The sequence below is a fragment of the Saccostrea echinata genome, unplaced genomic scaffold, assembly GCF_033153115.1.
Source record: "Saccostrea echinata isolate AGI-Se365-2 ecotype Australia unplaced genomic scaffold, CSIRO_AGI_Sech_v1 ptg000015l, whole genome shotgun sequence".
NCBI classification, from domain to species: Eukaryota; Metazoa; Mollusca; class Bivalvia; order Ostreida; family Ostreidae; genus Saccostrea; species Saccostrea echinata.
In genome coordinates this window covers 6,564,409-6,586,889 of record NW_026889764.1, presented here as the reverse complement: position 1 = coordinate 6,586,889, position 22,481 = coordinate 6,564,409, and the positions used below count along the sequence as shown (strand labels likewise).

Genomic DNA, 22,481 nt, shown 5'->3' with positions numbered 1-22,481 from the left:
TATCTCGTCATACACTTTTGTAAAATTTTACAGAGGAATTATTTAAAAAATATATTACAGCTAAGTCGATAAGTCGAAATGGAAAATGGGAACACATCGATTTCAAAACCGGTTCGAGGCGGAAGTGAGTAGCATTGTGTAGTGAATCCCCTCCCCTATATACACAGAGAGAGAGAGAGAGAGAGAGAGAGAGAGAGAGAGGTATAAAATTTAAGGAGAACGGAAATCTTTTTATCTAACTTTCAATGAAACACTTGAAACACAGAGAAAAATAAAGGACTCCTGTAAATGTATTTATTTATTAATATTAAAAATAGTATTATACAGTTCAAAAATATTATGTTCATTTCACAGCATTCAAAAAATATTATGTACATTCTCTATCACAATTATCAAACTGTATAGACAGTTTTTTCATGACACAATATCAATAAAACATTCAAGCACATGATAAATACCCTAATTTAACAAAACATAAACAACTTAGCACGTGATAATAACAAAAAACATTTTATCAACTCGCTGGATTTATTATTGATTTTGGGAAAAGTAGTTTATAAATTGATAATGTTTTGAATTTGGAATTCACATGGCGAATGTTATAGTAGAAATTAAAATCGTGTGATTAGATTTCTACATATTAACACATTCAGTAAATTAATAGAAAATTAAAACATTACAAATTTCCCATAACTTTCATTCATTTCACCATGTTATAGTCGAAAGAAAAACTACTGGATTCCCTATTTCCTTTGAAATAAATTTACGGAGCCTTATCCGAACAAGGTTTAACAAGGTTCCATTGACAAACACCATTTTGATCCCTTTTACACACACCCGATTTAAATTGACAAGTGCCCCTGGTAGGAGCGAGGCACATGTCATCTGTCTTGGGTGGATATTCGTTCTTCATGGGAATATTCCATGTTTTTGGAATGAAAATCTGTAATAAAACAATAAAAAGAATTTCAAGAAATTACTCAAAATTTTGAATGTTATATTTTTAAGAAACCTGTACTCTTAGGCTATTATAATTATTAATTATTTAATTATAAATAAAAATGAACGAGAATCTTTATTGAATAAGTTAAAAGTTTGTTACTTTGCAATTGCAGTCCACGTTGTGGAGAAGAGTTGCTTGGATATCTGTCCAGAACTTGACGCCTGAGCAGGCGTTTGCTCTGAGTCCACGTTCATCCCTATTACCTAAGAATGAAAGAAATATACATATATTTCATTTTTATATTTGTTACTGACTGTCTATGGAAATATATCAGATTGATCAATTTCAAAGACAGGCAAGGTAAAACTCGGCCAGCTATCAGATTGATTCAACCCCAACATATTTACGTAGAAAACCAGTGACAAATCTCGAATCACCTGTGTTGCAGCAAATCTGACATCATTTCTCAAAGACTCACCAACCCAGTTTTAATTGAAAAAAATACATGCTTGTATTACAGGTATTTCTGGATAGGTTACCCCCCCCCCCCACCCCCCACCCCGATATTAACCTCGAGGCTTGTTGAACATTTCTTCACATATTATATTTTTATTACACTTATTTATCAAGTATACCATAAAAAAAATCGGGGGAAAATTCCCAAAATGTTTAACATTATAAGAGAAATTCCTTGCTACCTAATCAATTCCTCCTAAGGGACTGAGTTATTTTTCACTTCTGATTTGGGTCCTCCGAAATCGGGAGGGTTTTTTCGTTTGTGCGATTAAGAAATTCATTTGTACGGTTTTTTAAAAATGTTTGAACGATAAAGAAATTCGTTTGTACGATTTTTTTTAATCGTTTGATTATTAACATGGTTAATCATCATTATTTTAAACAATATTTTATTCAGTTTAATCTGAACTGTCATTAATCATCATCTCACGTTCCGCAACTCCCAATCAACTTCGGATGTTGCAACACTATGTACATGTACAAGGAAAAGCTCTAACCACGTGCAAAGCGGGTTACAGATCTTACAGGTACAGTAGATATAACCTAGATTACTCTCATTTTATTTTGAGTTAAATATATATCAGAATGTTCAAATATACCTGATATTAGGTATTCCAGACCTGGCTTTAGATATTGGACACCACAGGAGTGCGCTGGCCCTGGGGTGCCGATTTCCATTGTGTCGGGTATGCTAAACAAAAATGTTTCACGGCCCTATAATGATAAAAAAAAGATTGATAAGATTGAAAGACAAGACAACCACTTACTGCCATGTTTTGTTTTTTTTAATCCTGCATGCATGCACTCCAATATTGTCCATTAGCGTGAGTCATAGTCTTTCATCGTTCTGGAAATTTTGCCTCAAAGAATCCTTTGGTAAGTGGAAATAATGATAGATTAGATAAAATACCAAACTGATCCAATGTACAACAGATCCATGGGCCCTATTGGTCCAAGATTATATTTGGTTATTCATTGTAAACAAACACTCCATCCGTTCCAACACTAGGGGTCATAAGAAGATGGGCGAACAAGGCGAGCACAATGCCTTTGTGCAACAAACATGAATGTGAAAATTAATCTAAATAATAACAAAATTTTCTTTGATATTTCATCTAAAATTAGAGTATACTTTATGTACAATCTCCTCAATTTGCAAAACTCTCACTAAGATTGAAATGATTTGCCTATAAAATAGAATACACACACTAGAGAGGGCTAAAAGGATCATTTTCTCATACTAAAACACAATTATATGAATGAGTCTTCGCTACACGTTTTTCAAAGTTTATTCTCAAAGTTTGCGAAAAAATATACATTTTTGGTCAACAAAAACATGAAGCAAAGACCCACTATACCTTAAAAATACACTTTTATGACACAACATTCGCATCTCTCCGAGAAATACTTGAAGTCCATTTAGTCAAGGGTCATATTACAAACATGATTTAAATGCCACAATTCATCAAGAGCTGTGTGTCGAAGTGGTTAGCCCATTAGTCTCAAAGGAAAATGACATTCAGGATTTCTATTGCTAGGGTTCGAACCCCACGAATACCACATTATTTTTTTAATAACAGAATAATTTTTGCCGATAAAATTTTCCTTAGAAAAGTTTTGTTTATCATAATTTCATAAATTTCAAGAATGAGAATTTTACTCTAATACTAAATTCACAAATTGATTATGATTTTTATATATCTGAAGCTGTAGGCATTCTGCGCGCCTTGTTCATCCATCTCCTTTGAGGTATTTGATTTTAAACATGCCTTAATGAATCTTGAATCTTTGGAGATACTTATACATGTTATGCATCAAATAAGAAGTAATGTTTATTATTTTCTATTATTTATAAATTTTTGGGTTCTTACTCAAACTCAACGTGGCTTCACATCGTGGTTTATATAAAATAACGAGGATACAAACATAATGAACTTGTAGATTTCTTTATTTACCCCCCCCCCCCCAAAAAAAAAATATTTTGCCCTAGAATTAAGTATTTCTTTACATAATATGTCAAATTTGTTTCTTGTTTGGATTTTTTACAGACTATAGACATTAATGGCAAACTTATTACTAAATTATATGAGAAACGGGACAAGATCAGCTTTTCCATCGTCAACTTTCCCTGTGCGTTGTATGTATGTCTCCCGGCTGGTTTGCTGCTCGGCCTGAGTCTGATCGATATTTAAACATGGTAATTAAAACATAACCTAAAAATGCATTTTATGTAGATATTTTGGACCAAAATATGTATAAAAATCTTGCTGCGTAAGAGTCAGAATTTCTTTCTTTTCTTTCCCCTATCTTGGGAGAAAGAATACTCTGGCTATCGTAGACATATTGTGGTCCAAAATTACCTTGACAGAATTTTCTAGGTTATTGTTCACAGTCTCTCACATTTTCGATCAAACAGCAATGTTGCTTTTGAGAAGAATTCCCTTTCATTATCTTTCAATTGTTATTTCCGAGTCCTGATTATTCTTGTCAAAAAGAGAGAAAGAACTAGTTGAAGGGTAGCTATTTATAGTTAATGCAAAAATTATTCTTTGAGAGAAAAGAAATTAGTATACAATATATTAAAGCTGAATAACTTTGTAAAGTACAATTTACCTTATAGCAAACATAATTATAAAACCTTAACATATTCTAGAAGTCATTGAATCTCAACGAAATACCTTATTTGTCATTGTTTTGCTGTGTTATATTTTTTTCCCAAAATATCTTGTTCAGTGTAACACTCATTTGACACGTTTTTAATCGTGTAAAAATATGAACGATATAAGACCAGGTGACTTTTTCACTTAAATAAGAATCTATTAATCCAGTTTTCCGAAAAGTTGACGTGTACTTAAACAAAGTCCTAGACAAACACGGTAGTCTTATTTTACTAATTTCAGACAATTCTAAATGTCATTGATAGGTTAAATTGTAAGCACCTGCGAGTAAATTGTATGCACAAAAGTGGTCGAAAAAATACATATTTATTTACTTTTATGGGTTATTTATTTGTTTTGACTGGATTGTATCGGCCACATTTAATTATTCTGGATCACTTCATATTATAAGTCGGAGAAAGATTAAGCCTGGTACTAACAGGTAAGGTTTTATTCTAAAAAAAAAATTAGAGAAATGATGTACATCTTTGAACACTCCGAACGTTGTAGTTTATAATTCTTGATGAAGTATGATTTTCATTGGAAAAAAAAAATAATGAAAAAAGAGAAAAGTGATCGAAAATAGAGTCATTTTTCGACAATTAGAAATAGTCCACGAGATGTTTACGTATGTAAAATGATTTCAATTATTCTCAATGAAATTGACACAAATGCGATCCTATCTCTATGTTCATTCTTGAAATAAAACAAAAACTCTTAAAGAGAAAATTGGGCAATTTTAATAATACATTGTCTGTGCTACGTAATATTATATATATATATATATATATATATATATATATATATATATATATATATATATATATATATATATACATTTATATATATATATAAAAACAAAAAAAAAACAAAAACAAAACAAAACAAAAACAACAAAAAACAAAACAATACAAAACCCAACAACAACAACAACAACAAATAAACTATGTGAAGAATTCATAAGTTCAAGATTTAATTTGAAATTTGATGAATTATTAAGAATGATTTTTAAAGTTAGAAATTAACATTACTCTTAATTTAAGCAAATCAGAGACTTTTTATGATATTATTAAAAAAAAAAAAGATTTTGAAAGGCGTTTTTATAATACACATAAAAGGTACATGTAAATTACATGTATAACTTGTTATTAAAACCATAATTTGTGAAACAGGAATTGTCAACAAATCACAGGCTATCTGCATGACACCTGTCCAGCACCGTTCACTTAATAAAATTTTTCAAACGCTCCATATTAAGAAAATCCAATACATTTAATTTTTTCGGTAGGAAATATTTTTAAAATGGATATATGTGCATTAAAAATCCATTAAAACGATATTATGTATGTTGAAATATCAAAACTGATTTTTTTTTTAAATTTTATATTTTCTACTATTACTTACTCTTTTTTCGACATTTTTATTAATGAATTGTTTTATATCAAATTTTTCACCAAATACATTTATGTCAGGCTGTATTAGCTGGAAGTTTACAGGGAAATTTCTGTAATGCAGATGCGAAAGTTTGTAAAAATAGCATTTTCTACACATTTATTTGTTAACCTTTTCAATCAGAAAAGGGTTATTAGATGACATTATTTATGTTTAGCAGATAATTTAGCTATACAGATGGATGAAACAAATTGTAAAACCTGTAATGATATTGAAGACGAAAAGTACTTTCTACTTAATTGCCCGCTCTACATTGACAATCTTTTTAATTCTAAATTTATTTAACTTTTTTCGTTCCATAATTGAATTTAATTTAAAAGATGAAGATAACGAACAGTGATCAATCTAATAAATCCAGCAAATAAAACGAATCGTGAACAGGGCAAAAACACTGACCCCTGGAGATACCAGAGGTGGGAGCAAGTGTCTAGGAGGAGTAAGCACGCCCTGCCGACCTGCCCCCCCCCCCCCCCCCCTGTTAACCGTATGCATTGATTAGTTAGACGGAGTACTCCATATACAGGTGATGTGATGTTAAATTATTGTTACATAAAGGAGGAAAGTTGACGATGAAAAAGCTGAAGTCATCCCGTTTGTCATACAATTCCGTTTGTAATCAGTAAAATAGATATCCAAATATGAAATAAATGTGGCAGACTCTGTAGTGCCCTTTATTTCGATTTCACTGGCATATATCGAGTCGAAACATGATTGAAATAACTATTGTTAATTGAGAAAACTTCGTTGATATATCTAAATGTTGCATTGAAGGCCACAGCAAGAGTAGTCTTCTCATGAAGAAGTTTTCGAATGTCGAATTCATAGGAATATAAAAACAAGTCGGCTAATAAAGGAGCACAATCGAAATTACAACAGATTGTTGGTCTCCGAAAACTACATAGATTGTCAATAAAGAACTCCACCATCTTTTTTAATTTCAACTTAAGAGTACTTGTATGTAGAATCAGAATAAATCTTGTTTGTGATGTAAAAAAGCCTCTGTTTAATTTGTTGTGAGAAATGGTTGTATAAAGACTAGAAAAGACATTTGTTTTGATGCTTTAAGTTTTAAGTTTTAATTTTTTTTCAAAAAATTCTTTGAAGCTTTTTCGAATTCTCATTGACTAACACTTTTGGAATATATATATATATATATATATATATATATATAGAGAGAGAGAGAGAGAGAGAGAGAGAGAGAGAGAGAGAGAGAGATTATGTTAAATAAATGTTAAATATGACGTAAATGAGCTCTGGGAGAGTTGGGAAAATATATTTAAAAATAATTTGAGGCCCCTACAAAAGTATATCTTTTTTTCAAATTCTGCATGACGTGACCTTTTTTAGGCACATGCAATGTACAAGTTTATTCTAATTAATAATAATTGATTCCCTGAAGAAATGCATACATATATGACTTGTAAATTATATGCCATAAGATTTGTCTCGTACAATAAACAGAATTGGATATGCAAAGATGAAGTGAAGCCAAAAGTAGAGTTGCATTTATCAAAGTATAATGCATGCACTTTCCCTTTTGACAAATGCCAAGTTAAGTTCTTTCCCAAGATATCCTAATTCTAGCCCAAGGTACCGTCAATAGAAAGACTGTGTTTGCGACAAAAATTAAGGACATTTCGCAACACAGATTAGAAATATAATATTCCCAGTAGCCAATATGAATACATGTATCTGAAAATAAGTATTCTACCGTGACATAGAATACAATAAAGAATATATAAGTATATCCTCACAGCTATAGCCTAATAATACCTAATGGCCAAAATTAGACATTCTGAACCCCTGCGCTGGGCCCCAGGGAGGATTTCATTAGATATTTGAAATCGATTGTAAGAGGAAGTTGTATTCTAGCAGTTGATAAAATTACAAAGCTCTTTCTTTATTCTGTCTAATTTTATAGATCCTCAGATTTGCGACAGGCATAGGGGTTTCATGAAAGTATTTTTCCGGGTTCCATACCCTTCAAACTTTGGCTGATATAGGTTCCGCTTAATAGGCAGGTACACAATCTAGGCGTCATAAGAAAGAGAAAACTCATAAAAGGTGACAAAGAAGGAGGAAAGAAAAGAAAACTTGCACCCTAAAAGCAAAAAAGAAGGTCTTTCTTGCATACTTTTCTTCGCTTGACCCCTAGACCCCTAGCTTCGCCGTTTAGACACTAAAAGATTGATCCCGGCCTTTAATCTGTAGCACATTAAAAATAATTTTTTTATGCAGATTATTTATTGATACATTGATTAATATATATGCTTTTTACTTCCCTGACCACCCCTTCTGATGAACATATTTACAATCTCCAGTCGTCGAAAGGATATAAAGAGGGGAGTTTTTTTTATAGCAATAATGTGTGATTTAAATTTTGATCTGTTACAAATTTTAATGAAGACTGAATATGGTATATTTGGCTGATAATAGTTCAGTATATACAGATATTCTTTCAGTGGGATTACAATGAAAAAGGGCGAAGATAACGAACAGTGATCGATCTCGTAAAAACTTCAAACAATACAAATCTGTGAACAGGGCATAAACACGGACCCCTGGAAATTCCAGAGGTGGAATCAGGTACCTATAGGAAGATTAAGCATTCCCTGTTGACCGGTCACACCCACCGTGAGCCCTATGTATGGATCAAGTAGTCGGAACATTTCATAGTCAATTTTAGTATAAAAAACATACACTAGGTCCAACAATTGGTAGGAAACAAGTCAGCCAAAATACGACCCAGTGATAGGTTATATTTGCTTATAAGGTCATTATAACGACCATAGGATTTACGGAATGCTGACTTTAAACGTGATTGTTGAAATCCCTGTAACATCAACTTATGTGTGAGTAGCCTGCCTCGGTATAAAAACTGATCGTACTCCGATCATGCTATTGAGTAATTAAGAAGTTGGGGGACACAAAATAAACACCATATGAAGGTGATAGCGGAATATTACTACATAAATAAGGATAGTTGACGATGGAAAAGCTGAAGTCATTTCGTTTGTTATACAATTCAGTTCTTAGTTAGCCTTTGTCATCTTTAGTCAATAAAACAAATATAAAGCAGACGTGTCAGACACTTTGGTGTCTTTTATTTCAAATTCCACCGAGATAAATTGAGTCGACGTATAAATGGAAATAACTATTGTTAATTGATAATACGTCGTCGATACAAATGAAATGAAGCAATTGCAATGTTCTTCTTAATTAAATTTAACATTTAATAAGTCTATTCTTTTGTAGTTATAATGATGATGAGGATGATGAGGATGATGATGATGATGATGATAATAATAATAATAATAATAATAATAATAATAATAATAATAATAATTAAGGTCTTCCGTCTCCAACGGAAGACCTTATTGTTTTCGTTCGGTTTCTTTTTCCCTATTATTATTATTATTATTATTATTATTATTCTTTTTTTTTCTTACCGATTTTGTGCACGCGAGTTCTCGGAAACGACTCGGTCGATTTTCATGAAACTTTCAGATCTGATAGATATTGATTTGAACCTTATTGGAAATTTTTTATATTGATGACGTCACTTCCGGTCGTGAGATATAGACAATTATCTGATTTTCAGAGGGTCGGCTTGTCCTGGTAATCACTCCAAAACGAATAAAGATATTGAGTTGAGATTTTCAGTGAAGGTAGAGGAGGGATTGTAGATATGCTTTTTTGCGTCCATATCTTTCCAGCGCAAAAGGCGCCAAAGCTCGCCTGGGCTCGAAAAATAGGCTCACAAGCATCTCGCAAAATTTGACAAGTTTTCTATCATATCTTTATACCTGTAAATATTTTGTTAAAACATATATAACAAAAGTTTTGCAGAATGATAAGTGCTTTCATTTGATATCAAGAAAAAGGGGCTGACCCCTCAAGTAAGGGGCTCAGAGGGGCCAAAAGTCTTTCATCTATAACTTTTTAACGATCAATATTTTGTTATACATTACTGAAGCAAAAATGTTTATCTTAACAATTTACAACAATATATGATAAGATTCTGATCATATGTTACGTAATAAGGGGTCAGAAGGGGCCAGAATGCTAAATCTTTGACGCTTTATATCTCGAAAAGGGGGAATATTTTGATAAGCAATACTGAACAAAAGATGGTCAGAATAATGTTCTAAACAATATGCACCCTTTCAATTTTTGTCAATCGGCCCCATTAAGGACTTGGAGGGGTGGCCCCTAAATATTTCCATTCAGCATATCTCCACAACGAAAAGAAATCTCTGTTTAGTTGTTGAACAAAAAGTCTTCAAATTCTCGAGACCTTTCATTTGATATCAAGAACAGGGGGCTGACCCTTCAAATTAGGGGCTCAGAGGGGCCAAAAGTCTTTCATCTATAACTCTTTAACGATCAATAATCTGTAACACATCACTGAAGCAAAGATGTTTATCTTAACGTTTTACAACAATATATGATAAGATTCTGATCATATGTTACGTAATAAGGGGTCACAAGGGGCCAGAATGCTAAATCTTTGACGCTTTATATCTCGAAAAGGGGGAATATTTTGATATGCAATGCTGAACAAAAGATGGTCAGAATAATGTTCTAAACAATGTGCACCCTTTCAGTTTTTGTCAAACGGCCCCATTAAGGACTTGGAGGGGTGGCCCCTAAATATTTCCATTCAGCATATCTCCACAACGAAAAGAAATCTCTGTTTAGTTGTTGAACAAAAAGTCTTCAAATTCTCGAGACCTTTCATTTGATATCAAGAACAGGGGGCTGACCCTTCAAATTAGGGGCTCAGAGGGGCCAAAAGTCTTTCATCTATAACTCTTTAACGATCAATAATCTGTAACACATCACTGAAGCAAAGATGTTTATCTTAACGTTTTACAACAATATATGATAAGATTCTGATCATACGTTACGTAATAAGGGGTCACAAGGGGCCAGAATGCTAAATCTTTGACGCTTTATATCTCGAAAAGGGGGAATATTTTGATATGCAATGCTGAACAAAAGATGGTCAGAATAATGTTCTAAACAATGTGCACCCTTTCAGTTTTTGTCAAACGGCCCCATTAAGGACTTGGAGGGGTGGCCCCTAAATATTTCCATTCAGCATATCTCCACAACAAAAAAAATCTCTGAATATTTCTTGAACAAAACGTTTTCAAAATCACAAGACCTTTCAATTGATATCAAGAAAAAGGGGCTGCCCTTCAAACTAGGGGTTCAGAGGGGCCAAAAGCAATTCATCGATAGCTCTTTGATAATGTATATAAAATCAAAGGATTGAAATCTAATTAGGGAAGTCTATATATATTATTATCTTTTAACAAAGATCATGGTCAAAATCATATCTCATCTTATCGAAAAATCGGACGGAAGACCTACTCGTTGCTCGCAACGAGGTCTCATCTAGTTATTATTATTATTATTATTATTATTCTTTTTTTTTCTTACCGATTTTGTGCACGCGAGTTCTCGGAAACGACTTGGTCGATTTTCATGAAACTTTCAGATCTGATAGATATTGATCTGAACCTTATTGGAAATTTTTTATATTGATGACGTCACTTCCGGTGGTGAGATATAGACAATTATCTGATTTTCAGAGGGTCGGCTTGTCCTGGTAATCACTCCAAAACGAATAAAGATATTGAGTTGAGATTCTCAGTGAAGGTAGAGGAGGGATTGTAGATATGCTTTTTTGCGTCCATATCTTTCCAGCGCAAAAGGCGCCAAAGCTCGCGTGGGCTCGAAAAATAGGCTCACAAGCATCTCGCAAAATTTGACAAGTTTTCTATCATATCTTTATACCTGTAAATATTTTGTTAAAACATATATAACAAAAATTGTGCAGAATGATAAGTGCTTTCATTTGATATCAAGAAAAAGGGGCTGACCCCTCAAGTTAGGGGCTCAGAGGGGCCAAAAGTCTTTCATCTATAACTTTTTTACGATCAATATTTTGTTATACATTACTGAAACAAAAATGTTTATCTTAACAATTTACAACAATAAATAATAAGATTCTGATCATATGTTACGTAATAAGGGGTCACAAGGGGCCAGAATTTTAAAGCTTTGACGCTTTATATCTCGAAAAGGGGGAATATTTTGATAAGCAATGCTGAAGAAAAGATGGTCAGAATAATGTTCTAAACAATATGCACCCTTTCAATTTTTGTCAAACGGCCCCATTAAGGACTTGGAGGGGTGGCCCCTAAATATTTCCATTCAGCATATCTCCACAACGAAAAGAAATCTCTGAATTGTTGTTGAACAAAAAATGTTCAAAATCACAAGACTTTTCATTTGATGTCAAGAAAAAGGGACTGACCCCTCAAATTAGGGGCTCAGAGGGGCCAAAAGTCTTTCATCTATAACTCTTCAACGATCAATAATTTTTAACACATTACTGAAGCAAAGATGTTTATCTTAACGATTTACAACAATATTTGATAAGATTCTGATCACATGTTACGTAATAAGGGGTTACAAGGGGCCAGAATTTTAAATCTTTGACGCTTTATATCTCGAAAAGGGGGAATATTTTGATAAGCAATACTGAAGAAAAGATGGTCAGAATAATTTTCTAAACAATATGCACCCTTTCAATTTTTGTCAAACGGCCCCATTAAGGACTTGGAGGGGTGGCCCCTAAATATTTCCATTCAGCATATCTCCACAACGAAAAGAAATCTCTGAATTGTTGTTGAACAAAAAATGTTCAAAATCACAAGACTTTTCATTTGATGTCAAGAAAAAGGGGCTGATCCCTCAAATTAGGGGCTCAGAGGGGCCAAAAGTCTTTCATCTATAACTCTTCAACGATCAATAATTTTTAACACATTACTGAAGCAAAGATGTTTATCTTAACGATTTACAACAATATATGATAGGATTCTGATCATACGTTACGTAACAAGGGGTCACAAGGGGCCAGAATGCTAAATCTTTGATGCTTTATATCTCGAAAAGGGGGAATATTTTGATATGCAATGCTGAACAAAAGATGGTCAGAATAATGTTCTAAACAATGTGCACTTTTTCAGTTTTTGTCAAACGGCCCCATTAAGGACTTGGAGGGGTGGCCCCTAAATATTTCCATTCAGCATATCTCCACAACGAAAAGAAATCTCTGAATATTTCTTGAACAAAAAGTTTTCAAAATCACAAGACCTTTCAATTGATATCAAGAAAAAGGGGCTGACCCCTGAAACTAGGGGCTCAGAGGGGCCAAAAGCATGTCATCTATAGCTCTTTGATAAAGTTATATAAATCAAAAGAATAAATCTAATTAGGGAAGTCTATATATTATTATCTTTTAACAAAGATCATAGTCAAAATCATATCTCATCTTATCGAAAAATCGGACGGAAGACCTACTCGTTGCTCGCAACGAGATCTCATCTAGTGATTATTATTATTATTATTATTATTATTATTATTATTATTAAGTGATAAAATAACAACGGCGATTGAAAACATTTTGCAATCAATATAAGCATAGAATTAATATTTTTTGCATTGATTTTTGTTACATTCATTGATTGCTGATTTAGTTATTCAGTTATTTTTATTATTATAATTTGATTCTGGTTGTAACGCGCCATTTGATTTGATAACAGGTTTTAGTTAATATCGTATAAGTTAGGTTAATTGTCTTGTTTTTAATTCTAAACGAAAGAAGATTTTAAATTATTTAAGGAATATATGAAGATTTTATCAAAAAAAGCGGTAACTGTTCCAACCCAGGTTATAAAAGTATAACTTGGGTATCTTTATATTTAGTCCTTATAATTTTATTAACCTTCATAAGTTTAAAAAGTAAGACAATTTCCCTTCAAAAATGCCTTTATATTATGCAAAATTTAAACTTGTCATCAAGCAGATTAATACGTTTTTGACATAAGTTACTGAGACGTAGGCAATGCAGGCTATACGAAATAATGTACAATTTATATCCAATCGTATGACACAATACAAACAGAATTAATTATTATGAATGAATTTAATAGTTTCCTATTATACAGGTTATACAGTATAACAGTATAAAACAGTATACAGTATATACTGTATAACCTGGATTGGAGCAGTTTAAGCGTGCGATGCTCTAACCCAGGTTATGCAATATAACATGGGTATATATGAAATTCATTCCATGGATATATATATGAAGAAATTCATTCCATGAGTAGATATGAAATTCATTCCATGGGTATAGATATGAAATTCATTCCATGGGTAGATATGAAATTCATTTCATGGGTAGATATGAAATTCATTTCATGGGTAGATATGAAATTCATTCCATGGGTATAGATATGAAATTCATTCCATGGGTAGATATGAAATTCATTTCATGGGTAGATATGAAATTCATTCCATGGGTAGATATGAAATTCATTTCATGGGTAGATATGAAATTCATTCTATTAATGTTTTGCTGTTGTTACATGATTATTTTTGTTTTCTTTTATCTTTATTTTTGTTTCTAGGACAAGATAGTCTCTATTAATTTCGTCAAAAATATTATCTTGATTTTATTGCATTTTTTTCCTATAAATATCACATGCACTCCTGCTTTAAAATATTTTACAAATAATTGATGTAAATTATCTTTTTGTAGAGGAGAAAGAAAACGATCGAAATTGAACTAACTGGATGCAAAATCTTATTATAAGATAATTTGCCTAAGCTCGGAAAGTGGCAACAAGTTATGATTACTTTGATAAAATGTTATGCATCAATATGCTCAATTTCCCAAACAACGTTGTATAATTACATGGTTACAAGGCTATGTGGAATATATACTTTTCAACAGATATTCCAGCCTTGATAATCTGATACAGCGCACCCCCCCACCCCCCCCCCACCCCAAAAAAACAAACAAAAAACAAAAACAAAAATAAACAAATAATTAATAAATAAATAAAAATAAAGTAAGTATAAACTTAGAGAAACCTTTGAGTGGATTATAATAAATTATTATTATTAAAATTTTCTTCCAGTTGATTCAAATGTTAAAGTTTTTATTTCATTTGAAACTATTTTCTGACGTGTCAATGAATACATTAAAAGGCAGTCTCTGGCTTTTTATATTATAATGTATATTCAGATTTAAAATCTTCATATAATTAACTTGTCGAAACACTTGTTTAAAAGTGTAAGACACTTGTCAGGGCCATTTCAAAGATTGTAATTTTTTGTACACCAGCGTTCATTTATTTGATGCGCGTACCAACCAGAGCCTATGCATTCTGTATATTGTAACACCAAATAACACCAGTAATAAAGTCAACCATCTTCACTGTGTGTTAATTAGAACAAAACCGTAATTTTCCAGAATAATTTCATAGCTTCTGGATCTCTGTACCGGTGTATATTTGATTTTCGACTTCAACCTATGCGTGTTTAATGCATAAGTAACCGCTAAAATCACGTTTCATGATTTTACATGCGAACATTCACAAAGAAAGATTTGATTTGTGATTATAGATGTCATTGACTTCTTTCAAGATTTGGAGCCAGTTGGCGAAATCCTCTAAAATAAATTATTTCCAAAAAGTTTATATTTAGATGCAAATGAATATTGAATAAACCTATCATTATGTAAACAAATTATAAATTGTAAATCTAGTGAGAGCGAGGCGGTGGTGTGTGTCACTTATAAAGGACGTTTTCTATTAGTATGTGCATACTAAAGTGATAGTTTTCAATTAATTATAGATATAATCTCTGAAGTACAATTTAAAATGTTTAATTATTTTACAATTTGTACACGCCCGTCAGTCATAAAAGTTCTTCTATTTAGTATTATGCAATAAATGCAATTTTGTATGCTTCCTTGAATTACTACAATATTGTCTCTATATCATAAAATATAACATTTTATGTTTGGATGCATACTTTTTAATTTCATGACAATCCGATTTATTTTCGTGTGTTATATAAATACTTTATAATTTCATCTACCGAGGGTTTCTTTTCCTTTTTCTTCTAGAAACAGATTAAATTTGTAAAAAAAAAAAAAATTAATAAATTTAGTTTACAATGAAAAATATAATATCGGAAAAAATGATTTGAATTAAATAAATGTTATGTAATGCAATGTATTTACAGAGAAATAAGAATGTTGAAATAATGAAAGTAGACAGTTTAAAATGTTTTAGTACACATTTTCGTTCTAAATCTCATTCAAAGTGGTCTTTATCAAAAAATCTTTACAAATAAACAACATATTTCTAGATTTTTCGCCTTTATGTCATGCTTTTGATTTTCCCTACTTGTGTGTTTTTGAAAGTTGAATTATTTGTATCTAGAAAGTACTTGCCTTGAAAACTGTGGAAATATTTGCATCATACCGAAGCCATTTCTCAGAATCACTCATCGCTAGATCTTGAACTTTCACTTTTATAACTAATTCAAAAGAGAATGAAACTTTAATAATATTTATTTTTCTTAGTAAAATTTCTTTTCAACAAAATGTAATGTCTTTTCATTTTCAGGCAATACAATATAACTTACAAAGTGGTTGTTGTGTATTAAATTAACGATTAATCTTGATTAAAAAAAGCAATGAATAATTGACACCTGGACAATCCATTTTCGATGTGTCTATGTAAATGAAATATACACCAAATCAATAATACAGAACACAGATCTTTTTTACTCGTAAGCAATACTTTAAATTTTTTTTATTTAATTCTAAATATCATTGTTACAGTGTTTTATGAAGATACAAAAACTAATTTTTAGTAAGATGATATCATGCTGGAATGCACAACAAAAAGACTTAAAACTACATTCAGTTGATAATAATTGTTTATTCTTAATCAAAATGTTTAAAAGTTTTCAGGACATTCACTTAAATGTCGAAAATAAATGTTTAGATGAACTTTTGCAACAATTATGCAGCTTATTAAAGTATAAATTATTTTTCTTAGTCTGAGAAATAAGAGATATCTATCCCCAATCCCTGTTTAGGTAGAATAATTCAACACTAGAATATAATTTTTTTCCCTTAAGACGATATAGAAAGATATCCACCTCGTTTAATCACTGAATTAAGCTATGCTGAACAAAATCTCCATATAAATTATGATAAAAAATACCTCTTGTTATCGGATTTTACTTCTTCATAAATGTCACATAAAAATTACTGCTATTGTAATCTTAAAGGAAATGGTGTTTTGATGCAAAATATGCACAGTAGGATGTAAAATGTCTGCAGTTAATAAAGTTTTGATTAAGAATGTTAATTTAATTTAATAAATTATCTTCATTTTTTGACAGGAAAACTTCTATTGGTTGATGTAATAATTGAGCAATGAAAAATTCATTTATCACACAGTAAACACACAATTAGCGTGATTTTTATATGTTTTTCTGGCACTAATCACATTCCACACTAATGATTTCTAAATGGCTTATTATGAAGTAAACCTCAATTAATTTTAAGATTGAAATTTTAGAAAATACGTCGAAGATAACACGTCGCAGTGTAATAGAAAATTTTGTTTGAATATTTTCGATATTAAATTAAAAAAAAAAATATCCCTTTAATTGGAATCTAGATTCAGGCGATGCTGTAATTACTAACTGTCTTCTTCAAATTTGAAACATTCCTAAAATACCCTATTTAAATAGAAAACTTGAATTAAAAAAAAACGAAATCACAAATACATTACCGATACTTGCTGCACAATAATCCGTTTGTATATGCGAAGGAAAGCATTGACAACACAATAAAGACCTGAAATAGCTGATAAGACAGAAGAAAAATAAAGTCTGTCCTCGCTCCATGTTTTCTGTAGCTCTCTAGTTAATGAATAACTAGTGTCCCATGTAGCCGCTGACAAATATATCGCTCCGGTACCGGAAACGTCATAAAATATCAGGTACAAAATTGAAATGGGAACTGGAAAAGAAAAAAAATCACTAATTTAGATAAAATATTTCAAACGATTTTAGTTGGCCACTGTGTCTTTTATAATATTTATAATATTTAAAAGAGTCCTTCATGAACAATTGGTTTCTTTGAAATCTAACCCTTCCCATAAGAAGATTTATAGTGTAGGTGTAATATGTTTAGTAAGCCGTATTCTGAAATTAATTATAGATTACATGTCTTGTTTTACATAGTTATAGCTGTTAAAATACTTAACATTACAAATAGATATATATGATAATTTCTTTAAATGATTTGGTCATCAGCACGAGTTGACAAAGAGTTTTCTTTTTAATTAGAAAATAAAATTATCCAGAAGTTTTTTTTTTTCTTCTTCATATAATTGTTCTTCGGTTAGTTTCAATTTTTGTTTACAAATACGTTTAATAAAAATATACTTTAAAATTAATTTCAAAAAACGTAGCTTTCTTTCTCTTATAAATTCAATAAAATTATTAGAAACGGATTTCCAAATTAAATATAATATATAAATCATATCCCGTATTTAAAAAAAAAATCCAATTAATTTACTTCTTTCCTTAAGCTATATCTGAAAGTATAGAAGATTCCTAAATCAATTTACGTCATTAGGAATAAGGTAATGGAATAAAACACGTTTACCTTGTGTAAATTACAAAGAAATCTATATTGAACAGAATTCTACTAAGCACGTCATGACGCGGGGGATCTCTTCATTCAGTGTCCTTGCGTCCAATACAAGAACCCTCACGCTTTTCACTAATCACTGATTCATAACGCACGCAGCACCTAATTAAAAACGAATGAAATGACCCACAATAAAAATATGAATCATAAAAACAACAAAATGTAAACAGCTATCAAACAATCAGAAACATTTAGAACTGGGTCGGTTCCAAAATGAATCAGATGCTCTCTCTCTCTCTCTCTCTCTCTCTCTCTCTCTCTCTCTGTGATAAACACTGCTTCATTAACTCGATAAAGATTTCATCTTTCCTGATCAAGAGGGGATTGAAAGTTAGGTAAAAGATGTCCGTTTTCCATATATATATATATATATATATATATATATATATATATATATATATATATATATATATATATATATATATATATATATATATATATATATATATATAACCGTAACTTGGACAGTGAAGTCAAAAGTTTAAATTAATATTTTTTTTTACGTCATTACGACATTGAATGTCAAACAATTGCAACATTTTGAACAGTAACAACTGCTATCTTAATTTCTGACAAATAACGCGCGTAGAATGCTTATTTATGCTGTATATATAAGAAGGTTATATAATATATATATATATATATATATATATATATATATATATATATATAATTTCTTATGGTATTAAAGATACATATTTTATAATTAAATAGTTAATATTTAAATCTAAGTCAGAAAATTTTGGTACATTTATTGTTTTTTAATTAACTTAAACTTTATGTAAAAGTCGCCGTCTTCAAAATTGCAGATAGTGCAATATAAGCCATGGTTTAAATGCTAAAAGTATTTTGAATTAAAGGATTAATTTATTTTCATAACTTTAGTCAAAACTATATAGAATTTACATCAAAACTACTTAAAATGGCTGACGTCATTTTCTAAGGTTTTTATTACAAGTTAGTCAACAGATAGAAAACATATTAAGGGAAAAGAAAATGGAAAATATGTCAATTATATCTTTGAAAATGTCCCCCAAAAAGTGACGTCACCCATCCGAACGGACAAGTGTACACCATATAATAATTTGTTGATTTGGTAGAAACTCTGTGAGCAACAATGAAAAAAAAAACTGAATCAACAGAGAATAATCAGAATACATCAGTTCATTGATTCAAGTGAGATACACGATTTTCATTTGGAAGACGATGGAAGAATTGAAAAACCACTAGTTTGATGAAAAAACTCCTGTATTCATGACATTATGAATCCGTCAGATTGCGTCGTCTTGAATATACGGCTGTCATAGATTTATGATATTGTGCATTATAAATCTACACAATTATGGTGTAAATCTATAATTATACGGTGCCAATTTTAATGCACCAGATGCGCATTTCGACAAATGATGTCTCTTCAGTATTTCTATTCGCTCATACCGAAACGTTGGAAATCCGATATATTTAAATTAAAAAAAATTCTATATACAAAAATTATTCAAAGCTCTTAGCAGTGTCGTATTCTAGACGAACATCTCCTATTGTGTGAGATCCACGAGCTAGCTATAGATACAGGTCAGAAATGGAAATAAATACAGATCAGGAATGAAAATTTGTAAAAAGTACTAAATAATTGTCAAATTTTCGAGTACCCTGTCCCTGACTTCACCAGATAGACCAGACTGACCGAACCTGAATCACATTCGTCCGAAATCATTTCAAATGACTCGATTTCAACATCCAAATTAATATTAAACGGTGTATAAATAGGGTTATATGGTTAATCTGTTAACCTTTTTTTTTTTCGTTTACTTTGTTTAATTATGACTTTCCAAACTTTTCTTTGTACTGAGCATGGGTCAGAACGTTCTGAAAATTTGACAATTATATATTTACATTTATTTATTTCATTACTCATCGATAACATCTTGCAATTGTAGTCATTGTTTAGAGACTATTTTGTAGATTTTAAGTTTATGATTTGATTTAAAATTAAGTAAATGCATAAAAGGGAAATTCATCATACCTTATCTTAAAAAGCATACATGAAACCCACATTATTAAGTATAAGTTATACAAATTGCGTACATAAAGAAAAGTAAGCAAAAATTTACTATATAATTCACATTTTGACAGAGGATTTGAACTTCTTCCTTTTTTCTCATAAAAAAGTTTCTGTTATTTGTACAATTGTGAAAGTGCTTTTAGAACTGGTTAAGAAATTCAAAACATCTTTGCATGAAACCTGGCGCCAAGATTGCGAGAAAATGTATAGAGATAAGATGAAAAATGACCCGTTATTAATCTAAGATTTGAGCTTATATGGATATCATTTGCACCTTATATCATAAGTGGGATATATGCATACATATCTTTAAAGCAAACGCGCAAAATCAATATTCAGTATGCACATTTTCAGAAATACGTATCACAGTACGTTGGTATAAATAATAATTTAATGCCTAAATTAGTAGAAATTTTTATTCAAAGAGCCCAGGGTGTAAATATTTTGAACACCTGTATGTTGATTAAGATATAATGAATATTGTACTTGTAATCATGTTTTCAAACAATCTATATTTAAACCTTAATTCTGATATTTTCCATTGACAAAATTATTTCTAAAGTATTATAAATCATAGGCTTCAGATTAAATGTTTCCTTGTATGACAGACACAATATTTCAAATTAAATTAAATGTGTAATAAAATTATTCTAGTGATTTCATTAATGATCTGCGCTGTGCATTGATATAAGGTTTGTATAAATAGAGAAAAATACAGAAGTACATGTAGATGCATAAAACTCATTTTTTATTTCCTTAGTCGAGATTATTGAATATCCGATAAGTACAAGTTTAATTAAATTCCATAAGATTTTATAGACAATTAGAACTTAAGTTAGTATCATTTCCATTTCAAATAATCGACAGCTCCCATCTAAGACCAAAGCAAAATGTGAGCATTAGCAGAACATAGCTAACATTAATAAATTTATATTATATTTAGTTAAGAAAAGAAAGGTTCATACAAAACGAAACTTTGGCCACTTGGCTAGTTTCACGTTTTTTCATCATATCTAGATATTTATATGCGCCGAAAGTTATTATAATTATTTTGATGAAGCTGTTTTTAACACACTAACGTTTTAATTGAAATGGTATTCACAAAAAAGCGAAAAATTAATTTAAAAAATAAAGCATATCAGTTGTATATATGGTTGGTAGCTATCTTATTTCTCATTTTAATTTTGTTTTTCTTATTCTTGTTTTATTTTTAAAAATATTTTATTGGATTATGTAGTTTTGTATGGAGGCATATACAATTTTACATTTGACTTTATTACTTTTTTTTAACTTGTCCGCTTGGCAATAAGAGTAACAATCAATTTACGTGATTTTACTTTCGTATCCATTTATTTGACTTGAAATCGTATTCTCAGACTAAAATATCAATATGTCCTTATTTCACCGGTTACCTTATTTTGCATATACATGTATATTCCTGTTTTTCATTAATGTCACTTAAACGAAATTTTTTTTAGATATTCAGGTTTGGTACATGTTTTATATTTCTAATCTTTTCTGTGAAAAGAATGATAAATATATAACAAACTATATGATATATAGTCAATACGTCCTTTTTAATCATTAGCTGTTTGTTTGTATCGTTTAAAAAGTCATTTGCTTATTCAAATATTTTGTCTATATTTAAAAACTGAAGAAAATTACTTCCGAAATTTCAATCTCATAAGTATTCTTTGAACTTGGATATTGAGCGACACAGATGTATTCTGCCCCTGACATGCAGATTTCCACTGTGTAAGGCGACTAAGCTAAGACAAACCTTTTTTGTCCATTAATATTAATAATAAAAAGAATAACGGAGAAAACAATCGGATTATGTTACTTTCGTTGTCTTGATGGAAGTTTTCCTCAATATGTATAACACCAAATTAAAAACAGAATGATTTAATGTTATTCGTTTTTACTCAGTGACCCCCTCAGCAAAACAAATTTCGCAAGTAAACAAAAAAAGCAGACATTTAGTAAAAAGATAAAATAAAAATAAAATTCGCAAAAAGGTAAAATTAAGCAACATTATAAGAAAGCCAAAAGATCATTTAACTTAAATGAAATGATTGGTACCCTCACTTTTATGCCGTAAGAGCCAATGTTGTTGTTTTTTTTTTCACAATTCCCCTCAACTGTAAAATTTGCTATTTTTATTCCACCTGAGTACCCTCTGAGTTGTATTAAGCGCTATGCGTAGGTCAAAACTTGTGGCACTTCTCTAAAGCATGTGAAGTC

General features: G+C 30.7%; 1 protein-coding gene across 1 annotated transcript; it reads right to left on the bottom strand.

Annotated features, from left to right (window-relative positions):
* Window positions 1–306: 306 nt before the first annotated feature.
* Window positions 307–18,242, bottom strand: LOC133187794 (uncharacterized). Its single transcript, XM_061323197.1, has 6 exons — window positions 18,131–18,242; window positions 17,250–17,479; window positions 15,893–15,978; window positions 2,059–2,173; window positions 1,103–1,206; window positions 307–943 (listed from the first exon to the last, which is right to left on the bottom strand). The coding sequence occupies exons 2-6, from the start codon at window positions 17,362–17,364 to the stop codon at window positions 764–766; spliced, it is 600 nt and encodes a 199-aa protein (XP_061179181.1). The 5' UTR covers window positions 17,365–17,479; window positions 18,131–18,242; the 3' UTR covers window positions 307–763.
* Between the last annotated feature and the right edge of the window lie 4,239 nt (window positions 18,243–22,481).

Bases quoted from the DNA above. Each gene is read 5' to 3' on its own strand.
- LOC133187794 (XM_061323197.1), bottom strand. From the start codon at position 17,364: ATGGAGCGAGGACAGACTTTATTTTTCTTCTGTCTTATCAGCTATTTC. The intron at 15,979-17,249 runs GTAATGTATTTG...CTTTTGAATTAG, and splicing joins TTATTGTGCAGCAAGTATCG to TTATAAAAGTGAAAGTTCAA. The intron at 2,174-15,892 runs GCAAGTACTTTC...TTATCATTATAG, and splicing joins ATATTTCCACAGTTTTCAAG to GGCCGTGAAACATTTTTGTT.